This window comes from Saccopteryx leptura, chromosome 3, assembly GCF_036850995.1.
Source record: "Saccopteryx leptura isolate mSacLep1 chromosome 3, mSacLep1_pri_phased_curated, whole genome shotgun sequence".
Classification (NCBI taxonomy): domain Eukaryota; kingdom Metazoa; phylum Chordata; class Mammalia; order Chiroptera; family Emballonuridae; genus Saccopteryx; species Saccopteryx leptura.
In genome coordinates this window covers 144264181-144282581 of record NC_089505.1, presented here as the reverse complement: position 1 = coordinate 144282581, position 18401 = coordinate 144264181, and the positions used below count along the sequence as shown (strand labels likewise).

The following is an 18401-nucleotide window of genomic DNA, read 5'->3' as shown; positions in this document are numbered from 1 at the left end:
AGGATGCTGTTGAATCCCTAGATTGATGTGGGAAAAATTGATATCTTAAAAATACTTAATCTTTTGTTTCGTGAACATGGTACATATCTCCATTTATTTAGATCTTAAATAGTTTTCTCAGAAGTGTTCTGTAGTTTTTTTGTATATAAGTTTTACAGTTCTTACTAAATTTACCTCATAAGTATTTTTTGTGTGACAGAGACAGAGAGACAGATAGGGAGAGATAGACAGGAAGGTAGAAAAATGAGAAGCATCAATTCTTTCTTGCGGCACCTTAGTTGTTCACTGACTGCTTTCTCATATGTGCCTTGACCGGGGGACTAGAGCAGACTGAGTGACTCCTTGCTCAAGCCAGAGATCTTTGTCTCAAGCTGGTGAGCCTTGCTCAGTCCAGATGAGCCTGCGTTCAAGCGGGGGTTTCGAACCTGGGTCCTCCATGTCCCAGTCCAAAGCTCTATCCACTGCACCACCGCCTGGCCAGGCAGTATTAAATGCCATCATAAATTATAATGTTTTTAAAAATTATAGAATAAATTGTTTTCCAATTATAGAAAATTTTGTATTTCTGATTAACTTTATTTCTATATGTTTTCTTTAAATTGTAAACAATTTAAACAATTTCTTTAAATTGTAAACTCTTTGAAGTTAGGTTAGTTTTTGTACTTCTTTGTAGTTCCCATGTTCACGATCTACCATAATGCCAGGAACATTTTAAATGATTAAAGCATTGGATGAATAGATTTTATTACTTTGATAACTTATCTTCTTATTTGAGATTTAGAGAAAAAATGATAAAAAATATTACTGATAGACCTTAAATCACCATGGAACTATCTCAGAAGTAAACTCTTAAAGCATTATATTGAAGAGATTAAACACATTAGTAGTTTATTTATTATATATTTTTATTTTGTATTTTTAAAAATAAGTAATATTTCCTTCCTTTCTGTCTGTTTCTCACTCTGTCTCTTACCCTATGATTCTGTATCTCTTCCTGTCCCTCTTATTTCTTTTTCCTTTTTGGCAGCCTGTTCGAAGACAGTCCCTTACCCCTCCTCCTCAGAACACTATTACATGGGAAGAATATATATCTGCAGAAAATGGAAAGTAAGTGTGCTTTAGTTATATTTGGTTTGTTTTGTATTCTGTTTTCAAAAAGAATGATGTGTAAAAACATGAATATTTAGGTGTAAAATTGTTTTAGAGAGAATTATTAGTATACATAGTTTTGTCTGAAACAATTCTTTTACCTTTAAAAATATGAATTAGGCATGACGGTGTAATGTCCCCAATTTTGTGCACTCTTTGACTAAGTTATAGAGCTTTCTTTTTACATCCCTGCTGCTAGTGTACATGCACAAAAAAACCTATCGGGCATCATTCTAAGTAAATGTAATATGAGTAATTGCCCTGTGCCATTGCTTATTTGAGTTCACCATATGGTGAACTTTGATAATTCTGTTTTTATCCTGAGTCTTTTGCGTAGTGTGTAAGGCAATGCACTATTTATCTACTTTTTATTTTTCCAAGCTCATCTCCTGTCATCATACCTGTGTTTCATCCTATGTTAGACTACTTCTCAGCATCCTTACATAAGATACTTGCTTAATGTTATATTACTAGTACTCAGTGGAGTAGATAGCACAGTTTGTATTCAACAAATATTAATGACTAAAAGAATGATAAATGATAAACATTTTGAATGAATCAATAAGTTGTTTTACCAACCATGTGAAATAAAGTATAGTTCTTTATAGAAAATATTATTTCCTTTTGGTAGAGAGTAAAATATTACCTACCCCCATGCTTAGAGAGAAGTTGTAATGATTATTATTTTTTGTATTGAAAGATTTATTATAGTTTTCTAACTTCTCCAAAATCTTAGTGTTCTATAGTCAATATGGAATTCTTTATTCTTCACATCATTTCTTATTTATCAGTATTGAGAACTGGAGTCAGAAAAAGAGATTGAATTGAATAAATGGTTTTAAAGATACACAGTGATATTATAAAGTCTTTTTATATGTTTTGCTTTGTTCCTTAATGGGGTTATGGAAATTATATTCAATGTGAAATATATTGTTTTGATTTTCTTCTGAATTTTTACACTTTGTTACCCTTGTCTTATTTCTTATATGTATCTCATTTTTTAAGCATAATTTTAAATTCTTTCTATGCCCAGCGCAAGAAAATTTGAAATATTAAGTGTCATTGGAAGAGGACGGATTCTTCTTAGGAAGATGATAACACATGGAGAAAGTTGACTAATATATATTTTTTCTGTATTAGAGCTCCTCATCTTGGTAGAGAACTGGTGTGCAAAGAGAGTAAGAAAACATTTAAAGCCACGATAGCCATGAGCCAAGAATTTCCCTTGGGAATTCAGTCGTAAGTTTGTTATTAACTATACAAGTTTATGAAAGAAGCTATTAAACCCCAAAGACTGTAATAATATTTGCATCTGAGTGGTTCAGTTGAGGCCTTTGAAATGCAAAGGCAAATAGTCATTGCTTTGATAGTGTGTGCACCCTTCTAGAAATTTTCTAGTTCACAAATATTATTTTTATTATTTTAACCAGATAAATGTTTAAATAGTTTTTAATTATAAAAATAATATATAAATACTACATTTTATTAAAAAACTCAACAGCACAAAGGTTTATAGAGTAAAAATGACAGTTTACTTTCACCTCACCAATAGTCAATAGGTGAATAACATATATTTTTCTAGGTTTATCTATGTTTTTGCATTTTATAAAAATGGCATAGTCTGCTTTTTGTTCTATGAGTATTTTTTTATAAGTATATCTCGCAATTTTTGAAATTATTTTTAATACATCTTTTCTTTCCTTGGTATTTTACAGTATTGATTAATTGTTATTTATTTTATCATTCCTTTACTGATAAACATTTTGACTGTAGTTTGTCACTCTTATAAATAGAACTGCAGTGGATATATCTCAAACCTGTGTTAATCAGATGCTCATTAAAAGAAAATCAATTTGGAGCACCCTTTAAGGTGCTAGGGGGAATACTGCTTGTATGGTCAGGAGCCGCCATCATGGCCATTCACATGCAGGTTCCCATTGGATTCGAACAGATAGTAATGAAACAACAGAGCCAAGAACTAGTGGGCCATTATCTTAAATCCTAGCTTGTACCCGGCAGGCAAGTAAAAACACACCCTGGGCTCCAAAACCCACTCATTCAGTGCTCACAAAGCTACTGACTTATCCGAGTTTCCTAGAATCAAAGGTTTCTAGCTCACCAGACTTATTTACCTCTGTTCCCCATCTCCTTCTCTCTGTACAAACTCTGCACAAACTGGCTTCTCCCTCAGCACTCCGCCATTTTGGCTGCTTCTCCTGACCTCCTCCACGTGGCCTTTCTCTGTTCTCTGCTCTCTAATGCTAATCTCAGGAACTGAGAGATAGCAAGCTCCGGGTCTGCCCCACTTTATAGTGTAGAAATCAAAACCTTTAGTCCAATATACAAACAAGGAAGTCTCTGATACAAAGTCACTTATCTGAGGCATAATGGGATTCCTCATGAGAGTGCACCACCCCACATCATGCAGTCAGTCAAGGGTGTGGGGAAAAGCTTAGTCTTAAAACTAAGCCTTAGGCTATAATGACCCAGCCTGCTTACAGCCTGTCCCCCACACCCAATGCAAACTATAAGCGAGCAAACATATATCATATTTACAAACTTGTTTGACCAACACTGCTCTAGTCATGAATTAAAACCTATAAGATCTTTAAACAAAAATTCAATTTGGATGCCCTGGCTAGATAGCCCAGTTGGTTTGAAAATTGTCCTGAAGTGCAGAGGTTGCTGGTTCTATCCCTGGTCTGGGCACATACAGGAACAGATCGATGTTCTTGTTTCATCTCTCTCACCCCCTTCCTCTCTCACTAAAATCAATAAATAAAAATGAAAAAAGAAATGTCAATTTGGAGAGATGGTAGAATGAAAAGAAGGTAGGTAGCTAGAATTCACTATGACTGATCTGTAACTTCAGGCTTCTCACTAAAGTAGGGGATAAATTGAAGCCCCAAGCTATTTTCTCTTCATAGTTCCTTCCACTACCAGTCTCGCCTAATACAGTGTGTCCGTAAAGTCATGGTGCACTTTTGACTGGTCACAGGAAAGCAACAAAAGACGATAGAAATGTGAAATCTGCACCAAATAAAAGGAAAACTCTCCCAGTTTCATACCTATTCAGTGCAGTTCAATGTGGGTTCACGCACAGATTTTTTAGGGCTCCTTAGGTAGCTATCCCGTATAACCTCTACAGACTCGTCACTGACTGATGGCCTACCAGAATGGGGTTTCTCCACCAAACTGCCGGTTTCCTTCAACTGCTTATCCCACCAAGTGATGTTATTCCTATGTGGTGGCGCTTCGTTATAAACGCGCCGATATTTATGTTGCACTTTGGTCACGGATTTGAATTTAGCGAGCCACAAAGCACATTGAACTTTCCTCTGTACCGTCCACATCTCGACTGGCATGACTGTGGGTTTCTCCACTGTATACACAGTGTTACGTCATCATCTGCGCATGCGCACATGCTGCCACATCATCCTACAGAAACTGGGAGGGTTTTCCTTTTATTTGGTGCAGATTTCACATTTCTATCATCTTTTGTTGCTTTCCTGTGACCAGTCAAAAGTGCACCATGACTTGACGGACACACTGTACATTGAAACTATCATAGGCAACTTCTTATCTCTCTCCCTTCCTGTCTGTCTATCCCTATCTTTCTCTCTCTGTCTCCCTAAAAACAAAACACTATCATAGGAAAGAGCATAACTTACATTTTTCTACAATATCTATATAAGTCTTATATTCCCCAGTAGCCAAACTTGGAAAAGTAGGTAGAATGTGCTATACAGCCCTCAAACTATATATATATATATATATATATATATATATATATATATATATATATATATATATATATATATATCAGAAGTGGAAATATAAAGATAGTTCCCAGAAGATACGGGAAGGGAGTTATTTATACATATCTGCATTATTATCATATCTTGGACCCAGTTGACTCAAAAAGTGCACCAGTTTTGTATTTTAATGAAGAAAAATATGGTTAATTTTAGGATGCTTTCAATTTTAGAAGTAATCTCAATTTCAGAAATGTTAGTATAGGGAAAAAATGGGTATATTAGAACTTATAAATGTGGCATTTTTAAGGTCAGTGGCCGCCGCCATGCCCATGCAGATTCACATTGGATTCAGGCAGACGATAAGGAAACTATAGAGCCAGAATATGGTGGGCCATTCCTTTATTAATGTCTCCTAATGGCGGACAAGCATACAGGCAGGGAAGACAGTTTCCCTCTACTCAGGGCTCCCAAGCCCGACTCATGCTCAGGCTTTACGGCTTTACTCAGTCGTAGGCCTCCACAAGCCTCAGCAGGGCTCCCAAGCCTCTTATCACTCTGTCTCTTCCTCTCTAGCCAAACAATAGCAAACAATTACCCCTTTCCACTGGAGGCAGATAGTCCACAATTTTTCATTCTGCTGCCCTGAGGGCCTTCCATAGACTATATACACATTGCGCTGCCCCAATATTAGCAAGCAAACCTAAAAAAACTATTTGTTTACCCAACACATTTATAAACATTTCCTTGAAGAAAAGTAAAATAATATTTATAGGGGACAGAGATGGTTCAACATAGGGATCCTTTATGTTCCACTTGTACAGAAACCCTCTGCAATGTAACCAAAATCGTTTTTTTTTTTTGTTTGTTTTTGTTTGTTTTTGCTTTTTTTACAGAGACAAAGAGAGTCAGAGGGATAGACAGACAGGAACGGAGAGAGATGAGAAGCATCAATCATTAGTTTTTCCTTGCGACACCTTAGTTGTTCATTGATTGTGTTCTCATATGTGCCTTGACCGTGGGCCTTCAGCAGACTGAGTAACCCCTTGCTCAAGCCAGTGACCTTGGGTCCAAGCTGGTGAGCTTTTCTCAAACCAGATGAGCCTGCGCTCAAGCTGGCGACCTCGGTGTCTCGAACCTGAGTCCTCTGCATCCCAGTTCGACGCTCTATCCACTGTGCCACCACCTAGTCAGGCAGTATTTTAAATATAAAAGAAAATTTTTCTGTAAGGAAAACTGAATCTGTAGTGTAATATTAGGCTCCAAGAAAAATTGATGAGAGTCACTAGTAACAGTAATTATCTTGATGAAACTATTTGACTTACAGTTTAATAAATCAGGTAATGACATTCAGACAGAAGAGGGTTAAAATACAGCCTATCCTTACATTCCTAACCTTACATTTTTACACATCTTAACATTTCTGAGGCAGAGAAAGTATATCTAGCTAAAATGTCATTTACATATATATTAAGGTAATTAAAAAAGAATAATTCAAGAAATATAGCAGCCACGAGCCTTTCTGAAAGAAAAATAATACTACATGAAAATGAGATCCATCAAACAAAAGATGAAAGGAAAAGCTACCATGTAATGACTAGTGCAATACTGAATGCTAGGAGACATTATGAGATTGTAGTTCAGAGGAAAGTATAAACTGTAATTTATGCCAGCCAAGTTTCTTTTTGAGTATGCAAAAAAGAAACACTCATTTATCAAATCAGCAAGCAGTCAAGAAATACTAAGCATATAAAAGTTCTTCACACACAGAAAATTGACAGTGAAATTTAGACACTTAAATATGGGAGCAAATGAAAGAACTCAGGAATATATATAAACTTCAAGGAGAAGATTTGTGTAAGTAAACCTTGAATCTGTTTAAATGGGGACCTAAAATCAAACAAGTATGGAAAGTATGGCTACACAATAAAATGTAGAAGTTGAAAATTTTGATGTGATAAAAATAATAAGAACCAAAAATTCAAGTGGAAGATATCATTTTCTCATCCTTAATATCTAGAAGTTAGTAATAATATCTAAGTTTGAAGCTCATGGTTATAAAGCAACATAAGGGCACAAAGGAATCCATTTGAAAAATGAAAACATTTTATTTTCTTCTGTTTTTCAGAATATTGAATGTTTTGGAAGTAATAGCTCCATTCAAGCACTTTAACAAGCTTAGAGAATTTGTTCAAATGAAGCTTCCTCCAGGCTTTCCTGTAAAACTAGGTAAGAAAAAAATTGCTTGTAATTTCCATGTCTGTTAGAAATATGAAATTATTTACTAACATTTAATAAGAAATATGATTTGAAGGAAAATGGATTTCCTAGTTTAAAATTTTAAGTTTTTCTGTAATTACATGCTTTGATATTTATCTTTTGTCAAATATATAAAGTGTTTGATGAGGGTTCTAATTCTTCTTGATTTAAATTAAATGTATGGGAAAAGCAAAGACTTCATACAGGATGGTATGGACGAACTTATGATGCACTGTGTAATTTTTTCTTTTTTTTAAGAGAGAGATAGAGAGAGACAGCCAGGGACAGATAGACAGGAAGGCAGAGAGATGAGGATCCTCAACACATAGTTGCAGCACTTCAGTTGTCAATTGATTGTTTTCTCATGTGTGCCTTGATGGGGGGTGGGGTGGGGTGGGGGTCCAGCTGAGTCAGTGACCCCTTGCTCAAGCCAGCGACCTTTGGGCTCAAGCCAATGACCCTGGGATCATGTCTATGATCCCACACTCAAGCCAGTGACCTCGGGGTTTTGAACTTGGGTCCTTAGCCTTCCAGCCTGACACTATCCACTATGCTATCACCTGGTCAGCCACTGATACAATGTTTTTAATGTGAAGTAGGAAGAGTGGATGTTAGCCCAAATTTTAGCAGACTTAGAATTTCTGAACAATGGGAATACTTATGGAGTAAACACAACAGTTAATATTTGTAGGTAAAGTAATACTGATACATTTTATTTTCAAATATTTAAACTTAATTTTATCTTAAGCAGTGATCTTTAGAAACAGTAAACTCTCGTTTTGTATATATTTATCTTCTTAACTGTATTGGAAAATTGGCAAGAAGAGTGTTAAAAGGTTCTTTAGGAGTTTAGATTTAGACTCAGCATTAATTTAAGCTTCAGGAGAGCCTTTAATACCGTCTTTTGATCCCACCATCAAATATTTAATCAGTGCTTGCCGTGTGCCAGATGCTTTTCTAGGGATTAGAGACAGTAAAAGTCCCTGCCCTTTTGGTGTTCACATTCTAGTGGGGGAGAAAAATAAACATAGTAAATATAACCCTTATATAATTCATCAGATGCATTTTATCTTCATTGTTACCGAAACCACATCTCATAATAATTAGGGCAAAATACTTTACTCCCAGAAATTATACTTTTATTGCTAAAAATTAAACCTGATCCCCCTTTACCAAACCTGGAAAGCATTTTGTGGGTTAAAATAGATTTTAAAGTATGTTTTCAAAAAGTCACCCTAGATTCCCTTAAGAAGAAGCACTTGGGAACCCAATGTCTACTTGAAGAAATGGTTAGAAAACTAAAGCAATCAAGAATTATGTATTTGAGCAGTGGATAGGGATTATGTCAGCATTTCAGGAGAAGCTTAAAATCCAATTGTAATATTTTTTCTCTCTCTCTTTCCTTCTCTCTCTCTCCCCCCTCTCCCCCTCTCTCCCTTCCTTCCTTCCTTGCTTCTTTTCTTCCTTCCCAACGTACCTACCTACCTCCTTCCCTCCCTGCCTCCCTCCTTTCCTCATTCCCTCCCCCCTCCTCTCCTCTCCTCTCCCCTCCTTCCCCCCTTCCTCCTCCTTTCTGATTTTTTTTATTGATTTTTTGGAGACAGGAGAGAAAGAGAGAAAGAGATTGGGGGGGGGGGGGGGGGCGGAGCAGGAATCATCATCTCCTAGCAGTTACTTTTCATCATGTGCCTTGACTGGGAAAGCCCAGGGTTTCGAACTGGTGACCTCAGCATTCCAGGCAGACGGTTTATCCACTGTGCCACCACAAGTCAGGCCCAGAATAATTTTCTATAGCCATAAAATAGTTCAAGCATTGGACTCCTTATTAGGTACATTAACAGACACAGTGACAAACTAGAATAGAGGGCAGCAATTGAACATATGAGAATTCCAAACTTTTCTTGTATTCATTCATGTCTATTTAAGTCCCAAAATCTGATCCCACACTCACTATAGATTTTTATGCAAAAGAAATATTTTGATTATATGGAAAGGAATAAAATCCTGCAGTACTTCTTTGCAGGCATTTCTCTGGTGGAGCACCATATTCTTTTTTTCTTTTTTTTTTTTACACAAACAGAGAGAGGGACAGATAGGGACAGACAGACAGGAAGGGAGAGAGATGAGAAGCATCAATTCTTTGTTGCTGCTCCTTAGTCTCCTTAGTTGTTCATTGATTGCTTTCTCATATGTGCCTTGATGGGGGCGGGGGGTAGGGTTGGGGGGCGGCTACAGCAGAGCTAGTGAATTCTTGCTCAAGCCAGTGACCTTGGCCTTAAGCCAGCCACCTTGGGCTCAAGCCAGCAACCCTGCACTCAAGCTGGTGAGCCCATGCTGAAGCCGGCGACTTTGGGGTTTTCAAACCTGGCTCTTCGGTGTCCCAGTCTGACACTCTATCCACTGCACCACCACCTGGTCAGGCAAACACCATATTCTTAACAAGAAATTGATAATCTTTTGCTTGTTTACTTACAGGTATCAGGAATTTGGTTACCTATCTCTCTCTCTCTTTTTTTTTTTTTTTGTATTTTTCCGAAGCTGGAAATGGGGAGGCAGTCAGACAGACTCCCGCATGTGCCCGACCAGGATCCACCCGGCATGCCCACCAGGGGGCGATGCTCTGCTCATCTTGGGGCCTCGCTCTGCTGCAATCAGAGCCATTCTAGCGCCTGAGGCAGAGGCCACAGAGCCATCCTCAGCGCCCAGGCAAACTTTGCTCCAGTGGAGCCTTGGCTGCGGAGGGGAAGAGAGAGACAGAGAGGAGAGGGGGAGGGGTGGAGAAGCAGATGGGTGCTTCTCCTGTGTGCCCTGGCTGGGAATCGAACTTGGGACTCCTGCATGCCAGGCCAACGCTCTACCACCGAGCCAACCGGCCAGGGCCTCTTTTTTTTTTTTGTCTCTTCATCCTTCCTTTGGACTAATCTTGTAAAACTCCAGTCCCAGATCAGTTTAATCTTTCACCATTTCATTGTTTGTATTGAGGCTAAAATATACAATTAAGGGGTTGATTATAAAAATTTGGAAGCTGTTCTTTAGACAATTACACGTTTTCAAAATCAGCCAGAACTTTTACATGCTGATTATGAATGATCTTTTCTGTGATTTACTCCTCCTTCCATATTGCTCAAAGGCCAAACTTGAACCTCTTTTACCCATTCCATCCTTTCCCGTATTTGCTCCCATAATCTAAGCAGATGATTTTTACTTCCTTGGTTGCAAAAAAAAAGACTATCAGAAACAATTCTCTCCTCATTACTGCCCAGTGGATGATAAGTTTTCTTCACATTTCCTCTATTGACTTTGATAGCGTTCTCCCTTGATTTTCTTCTTGTGTCTCTGGCTGCTACCCTTTTACTCTTGTCGTGCTACATTACATCCTGCTAAAACTTCAGCCAGACATATTACTACTACTCTGCTCACAGCCATCTGCCGTGAACGAGCGCGACTTGTAAATTGTCCAGGTCCAGAGTGAGAATGGTGCCGAATGAAGAAATGAACTAAAAAAAAAAGAAGTATGGGATCAGGAGGTCTCTGCAAACTGATGGCAAGCCGGAGCAGAGCAAAGTCCCTGGTCTGCTTTATTATATAGTGCAGAGCCATATGCAAAATAATCTCTGATACAAAGTCACACACCTGAGGCAGAAAAAGGAACCCCCCTACCATGCATAACTGAAATCAACCAACATCAGAACAAAGGGTGAGAGGAAGGGCATGTAAATTGCTTCTAGCAACTTAAGCAAGCAAGTGAGGTGGGGGATGGGACGAGTACAAATACTCAGCTTCATAGCCAATATGGAGGTGTGGGGAAGAGCTTAGTTTAAGCCTTAAACTGCAAGGATTTTGTCAGCCTGCAGTCTCCCACAGCCATCCACTGCCTTCCATTTCATCCAGACCAAAAGCCAAATATTTTTCCTAGACCTTAACCCCACTTGATCTGGCTACCTGTTTTTCCTCTGATTTTATCTTCGCTAATCTTCTGCTCACTCACTTGGCTGCAGCTACACTGGTTTCCTCCCTGTTTCCAGAGCAAACCATATTCTTTTCAGGGTTTTGTGCTTAATCCTAGAGTTTTCTTCTTGTAGGCAACAGTATGGTTTGTTTTTATCTTTGGTCTTTGCTGGAAGATCAGTTTATTAAGGTTTTCTTTTGACCACCCTATTCAAAAACTCTTTACCCCAAACACTGGTTCACAATTGCTGTTTGCTTATTTATTATCTCTTCTCCCAACCAGAACGTAATGTCTGTAAATGCATGATGTTTTTTTCTTATCTACAGTTGTATATCTAACAACTAAAACTTTTTCTAAAAGATAGTAAATATTTAAGCTTTGTGGGCCATATAGTTTCTGTCATTCTTGTTGGAGAACAAAGCAGCTGTTGACAGTAGGTAAATGAGTGTCATCCTGTGTTCCAATAAAACTTGACTTATGGACGCTGAAATTTAAATTTCATGTCATGTTATTGGCACAAATTGTTATTGTTTTCTGTTTTTTTAACCATGTAAGAATGTAAAATCTTTTCTTAGCTCATAAGTCTTACAGAAACAGGCTAGGCATGGACTTTGCTGCTGTCTGAATTAGAACAGCATCTGCTGGTCCTGGCTGGTTGGCTCAGTGGTGGAGTGTTGGCCCGGTGTGTGGATGCCCTGGGTTCCATACCCAGTCAGGACACACAGGAGAAATGCTCTTCTGCTTCTTTACCCCTCCCCCTCTCACCTCTCTCTCTCTCTCTCTCTTTCTCTCTCTCTTTCTCCCCTCCTGCAGCCATGTCTATTAGAGCAAGTTGGCCCGGGTGCAGAGAATGGCTTAATGGCCTTCTGCCTCAGGCACTGAAAAATGGCTCCAGTTGCAATGCAACAACAGCCCCAGATGGGCAGAACACCGCGCCCTAGTGGGCTTTCTAGGTGGATCCTGGTCGGGTTGCATGTAGGAGTATATCTGTGCCTCCCCTCTCACTAAATAAAAATTTAAAAAAGATAAAAAGGAAAAGAACAGCATCTACACTTAGACACAAATGAATGATTTTTTTCTGTAGAAATAACAGGAAACTCATTTTTATGTGATTTCTTTATGTAATCTTTATGTTAATTTTGTGTTTTTTAAATCATAAGAATACTACTTTCTGCAATTGTATACTAGGTTTGTAGCAGTCAAACTTAATTTACTGTATGCTTTTATTCTAGACACAGCTTTCATAAAATCATTCAGTTTTAAGGAAGATTTAGTTTATTGTTTAGATGAAATCAGAACCCAGATTTTTATGATTTCTGTTCTTTCTAATGATTCATATTAGGAATAAAATTAAGCAGAGTGATTAAAGTATTTGGCTGTTTTTAATGTAAGATTTCACTTATAATTTTAGCCAGAAATATATTTTACTTAGAAGAATATTGAGCTATGGTGCATATTAATCTAATTCTGAGGAGACTATTTTTATCCCATGTAGTTACATGATGATGAATTGTTTTTAGTGTTTTAAAACAAAAACGGTTCATGTGTTTTGTGTTACAATGAAAATAAATTAGCCTGACCAGGCGGTGGCATAGTGGATAGAGCGCTGGACTGGGATGTGGAGGACCCAGGTTCAAGACCCCAAGGTCACCAGCTTGAGTGCAGGCTCATCTGTATTGAGCAAGGCTCACCAGCTTGAGCACAAGGTCGCTGGCTCGAGCAAGGAGTCCCTCGGTCTGCTGTAGCCCCATGGTCAAGGCACATATGAGACAGCAATCAATGAACAACTAAGGAACCGCAACAAAGAATTGATGTTTCTCATCTGTCTCCCTTCCTGTCTGTCTGTCTCTAACTGTCCCTCTCTCTGTGCCACAAAAAAAAAAAGAAAAAGAAAATAAATTAGCTCAAAGTCAGATTAATGTATATACTATAATCTGAAGAAAAGATGTCAATATGCAAAAAGTGCAAGTGCAACTAGCTGTCCCTTTGCCCCCCCCCAAAAATGAAAAAGACTGGTGAAATCTGGCACATTAGTTTTAGTATTGGGAAGCAAAGAGAACTTGAGATTTTGATGTAATTCTTGATGCTTCAATGTCTTTCTTCACCATTAACCAAATCCTTCTGAAAAACACACACACTTCATAATAAACATACTTTAGGATTGGTGTGGTGCTTGACTAATGGCTTTTTTTTTTACACTTAAGGAGAATGGATCTCTCTAGTAGTATTTTATAGTCTGTAAATACATTACCATTTCATTTGACAATGTTATCATTATCTTCTCTAGATATACCCGTGTTTCCTACGATCACAGCCACTGTGACTTTCCAGGAGTTTCGATATGATGAATTTGATGGCTCCATCTTTACTATACCTGATGACTACAAGGAAGACCCAAGCCGTTTTCCTGATCTTTAACTGACGCAGGAAATGATGCCATCTAACTAAGGAAAGCAGAGAATGCCGAGATCCGAGTGCATCACAATAGAAGGGACAGAAGCTTTCAGTGAAGAAAAGGGAATTACATGGAACTGACACATCAGTAATATGATAGAATGAAGTGGGCCTCGAATAAGAAATTTAGCAAGTTTTCTGGTGTGCCATTTTCAGTCTTTTTAAAAATATACATATTATAGTGTAAAAGTTTGACACCTTAATGACTCTAAGTACTTCTTATGTAAAACAGCTATAAGTGCTGTGATTTGTTTTTAAAAATTTTTACACTTCTTGTTGAAATATATATGCATATAAATATATCTATATCTATAGTTATATCTAAAACACTCCTGGACCATTAACATAAATTAAATGTCTTAAGAGATATGAAGCCCTTTTACACTTGTCATCTTATATTCAAGGTGGCATTTATAAATATTCCTTCAAACTTTGTTTTCATAAAATGTAAACTATGTAACTTTATGTATAGTTCAGTAATTTGAATGTTTGTTCAATATAATGAACTAGAAAGGAATGCAGTTTTCTGTAGATGAATGAACCAAATTGTAACCATTAAACAATTGCGTTTGTATGTTGCAATATATTTCAGAAGGAGCGTTCACTCTGCAGGGAATAAGGTACCTCCTTTAGCACCTTAGTGCAATTCATTGTGGTGCTATTTGTTTTTACCTGAATTCTTTCTTCAATGGAAAATGTTTGTTACTAATATTCTTTTCATAGAACCTCTATTTTTTTTTCCTAAACTTGAGTTTTAAAGTCTTTTTTTTGTGTGTGTTCACAATAGGGTACGGTTAGCATGCTTAAAGATATCCTCTTCCAAATTTCAGCACTTTAAAAAAATTCCAAAATTTTAAACTTGCTTCCCATTAAGTGAACATCATTCCGATTATTTTGTTTGTTTTTAGTGGAATAGGGATGCATTCATGTCAATTTGAAAAAACAGCCCACATTTTGGACATCCTTACATATATAATGTTTTCAAAGTAAAGTATAAACGTTTTATATGTTAACAGAATATATTTGCTATAACTTGAATTCCAGAAATGTACACAAAATTGCTAATTCCTACTGTTTATTTTTTTAAGTCATGAGAAAATATTTATTGGTTTTAATTACCTTCAAAATGTTCAAGTCATGCATTACTCATTTATGCACTTACAATTTTTCATGTTTATTCCAGGATGGTTTGATGGTCCAAGAATGAAAATAAATTAGAGAGAATAATGTATAACAGTCATAATATGTTATGTTGTATTAAAGAGGTTAGCTTGAGATGTTTTTAAAATGTATCCTGATAAATATGTCAGAATGCATCTGTCAGGTATTTTTAGAGTGACCAGTAGTTTTAAACTTTTTTCAGGATTTTAAATAATTTGAATGAGTTTAGAAACCTTTATTGAAGAGATGATTCATAAATCCAAAGCATCAATCATAAGATTTTTATAATAAACATCTTTAAAGCTGCATCTTCCATACTGATAACATATTACCTTACATATGTTGAGATTTTATTAAATACATTTTATAACGAAGAAAAATAATCATAGCTAAAAATTTAAAGACCAGTTTCTACCTGATGTAGATCTGTTGAATTTGTGTAAAGAGTTGGTAAACCCAGATGAGGTGTTTTGCATATAAATTGATCCCAGTTATTTTGGGAATGCTTACAGTTAATGACTCAGACTAAATGATCCTGTCAGTGATTATGTGAGATTTGAGACACTGAATGGCTTTATCACTGTTGGCTTTTAGGCTCTCTTATTTTGTGGAAATATAATATACCTTCAGGAATATACTATAGATTTCAGGAATATGCTATAGTTGTGCGGACAACTTAGTGGGGGGAAAACATGGTAAACTGCAACTTGGAAATTATCAATTTTCTAAAAGCTGTAAATATTTTGCTGGGGTACACTGGAGGTTGGAAGACTACTGAAAACTTTTGTACTTGGATTTGTTTTTAACTCTTACCTTTTTCTTTCATAAAGAATAGCAGAAAGAGCCTGACCTGTGGTGGCTTAGTGGATAAAGTGTTGACCTGGAACGCTGAGGTTGCCAGTTCAAAACCCTGGGCTTGCCTGGTCAAGGCACATATGGGAGTTGATGCTTCCTGCTCCCCCCACCCCCATTCTCTCTCTCTCTCTCTCTCTCTCTCAAATAAATAAAGTTAAAAAAAAATTAAAGGATAGTAGAAAGAGATGATTCATTCCAAATATCTTTCATTTGATCACAAAGGATAAGGAAATGTCAGTATCTCTTATGGTGAAAACAAGGAGTTATTAATGCAAATAAACTTTCCACATTAGACTTTTCAAAATGTGCCTTTTAGTCCAGTCAGTGAATGAAGATATATGCTGTATTTCAAGTAAATCAAACACTTTATAGTTTAATAATCTCACACAAAAATTTAATTTTGTAAAGTAGGTCCATAAAATTCTATATGCCTTCTGTATGTGATTGAGGAAACAGTTCAAACTTGGGGGACTATGAATTGTCACATTAAATGGCTATTTTAAAATGCTCTGGTTTTGGCTGGTTGGCTCAGCGATACAGCATCGGCCTGGCATGTGGACATTCCGGGTTCGATTCCTGGTCAGGGCACACAGAAGAAGCACCCATTGACTTCTCCACTCCTCCCCCTTCTCTCTCTCTCTTTCTCTTTCTCTTTCTCTCCATCTCCCTTCCTTCCCCTTCCGCAGCCACAGTGCAAATTGTTCAAGCAACTTGGTCCTGGGTGCTGAGGATGGCCCCATGGCCTTGCCTTAGGTGCTAAAATAGCTACATTGGAGCAACAGAGCGAACAGCCCCAGATGGGCAGAACATTGCCCCCTAGTGGGCCTGCTAAGTGAATCCCAGTTGGCGCACTTGCGGGAGTTTATCTCTCTGCCTCCCTGCCTCTCAATAAAAAAGAAATGCTCAATATTCCTGCCACTAGTGTGGTATCAAAAGAAGATACAAGTCTTATCTTAAATAATTTCCTAGAGACAATTTGCTTCTATCTGTAGATATTCATAGGTAATTGTCAGACTTTGTAAAAAGGAAGCGTAAAGCATACTCTGATTATTTTGAATCTAGAAACATACAATGGTCTGGAAATGAACATTTCAGAGAAGTTTATAGCTGATAAGCTGAAAACAATTTAGTTTCCACTGAAAACTAACTGGTATTGATCATTCAAACTAATAGAAATTGGTTTTTATAGTGTTATGTTCAGTTTATAATTCACACTGTGGGAAATGTAGTGAATAATGATCATTAGTGACCCCTTCTCCCTATTTTTTAACTAAGTCTATAGCAGTGATCCTGTTTCGAGGACACAAAAAAGGGCTGGAATATTTTCAGACTGAATTAAGGGATTTTTTTTGCTCATTTCTGTTACTTTTATTTGTAGGCTGCATGATTGGAAAAGTTTCAGTAGAAAAAAAACTAGATAAGGCCCTGGCCAGTTTGCTCATTGGTAGAGTGTCGGCCTGGCATGTGGAAGTCCCAGGTTTGATTTCTAGTCATGGCACAGAAGCAGTGCCCATTTGCTTCTCCACCCCTCCTCCTTTTGCTTCTCCCCCCCCCCCCCCTTTCCTGCAGCCATGGCTCAATTGGAACAAATTGGCCCCAGGTGCTAAGAAGAGCTCAGTTTCTAAGCAATGGGGCATGCCTCAAATGAGCAGAGCATTTTTCCCTAGTGGGCTTGCTGGGTGGATCTTGGTCAGGATTCATGCAGGAGTCTGTTTCTCCTCCTCCCTGGGAAAGAAAAAAAAAGTCTAGGCAAATTTGAAATCCTGCCTTTAAAATTGAGAATTATTGCTGAGTATGGGACTCAGTATACCTCTGCTGTTAATTCCAGCAAAATATATCTGAATGATGTTTTTTAAATAAAATGTATCCTTACCTATGTTGAGTGTTTGGCAACTGGAAACTTTAAGACAGTGAAACTTGCCCCAGAGATAGATGAACAGAGGTAGTATTACACCACTGGCACAGATAGCTAAACTAAAGTAGGTAAAAGCCCATCATTTGTATATAATGAGTTAGCAAAAACTACTTTTGTAAATCATTTTATGTCAGAAATTTGGGGAATAGTATCTTAGGTCACCATCCAAAAATGTCATCTCAAGCACTGCATTTTTTTTTGTTTTTGTTATGTGACCCTCTATGGTAATACGTAGTGATGAACTTCTAAAATTATAAACTAGCATTTTTAGTTTATAATGGAACCTATGGTACAGTTACAATTTCACTTTTGCTACAGCACCTGTAAATACCTCCTAAACAAATTCTTCTAAGGGTTTTCTTTCTTTTTTTAAGTGAGAGGAGGAAACTCCCATATGCGCCCTACCAGGATCCACTAGCAACCCATCTGGGGCCAATGCTTGAGTACCAAGCTATTTTAGCACCTGAGGCTGACACCCTCAGTCCAACCATCCCAGCTATCCTTAGTGCCTGGGGCTGACACTTGAACCAATCGAGCCATTGGCTGTGGGAGAAGAAGGGGGAGAGAAGCAGATGGTTGCTTCTCTTTTGTGCTCTGACTGGGGATCGAACCTGAGATTTCCAGACACTGGGTTGATGCTCTATCCACTAAGCCACTGGTCCACTGGTTAGGGCCTCTTAAGGGTTTATTTATTTTTTTATTTTAGAGAGAGAGAGAGAGAGAGGAGGAGGAGGAAAGAGCAGGAAGCACGAACTCCCATATATGTCTTGACCGGACAAGCCCAGGGCCCCAAACCGGTGACCTCAGTGTTCTAGGTCGAGGCTTTATCCACTGCACCACCACAGGACAGGCCCCTTAAGAGTTTTAAAGAAAGGTAGTTAGACACTCACTCCTGAATTTCATC

General features: G+C 37.6%; 1 protein-coding gene across 2 annotated transcripts in view; it reads left to right on the top strand.

Annotated features, from left to right (window-relative positions):
• The window catches only part of ANKRD13C (ankyrin repeat domain 13C), a 97164-nt gene extending 78763 nt beyond the window's left edge, over positions 1 to 18401 (top strand). For both annotated transcript variants that reach the window (XM_066376557.1, XM_066376556.1), the window contains 4 exons: positions 1028 to 1107; positions 2290 to 2388; positions 7033 to 7133; positions 13400 to 18401. In XM_066376557.1, the coding sequence (XP_066232654.1) occupies positions 1028 to 1107; positions 2290 to 2388; positions 7033 to 7133; positions 13400 to 13530 (411 nt within the window). In that variant the 3' untranslated portion in view covers positions 13531 to 18401. The remainder of the gene's footprint in view (positions 1 to 1027; positions 1108 to 2289; positions 2389 to 7032; positions 7134 to 13399) is intronic.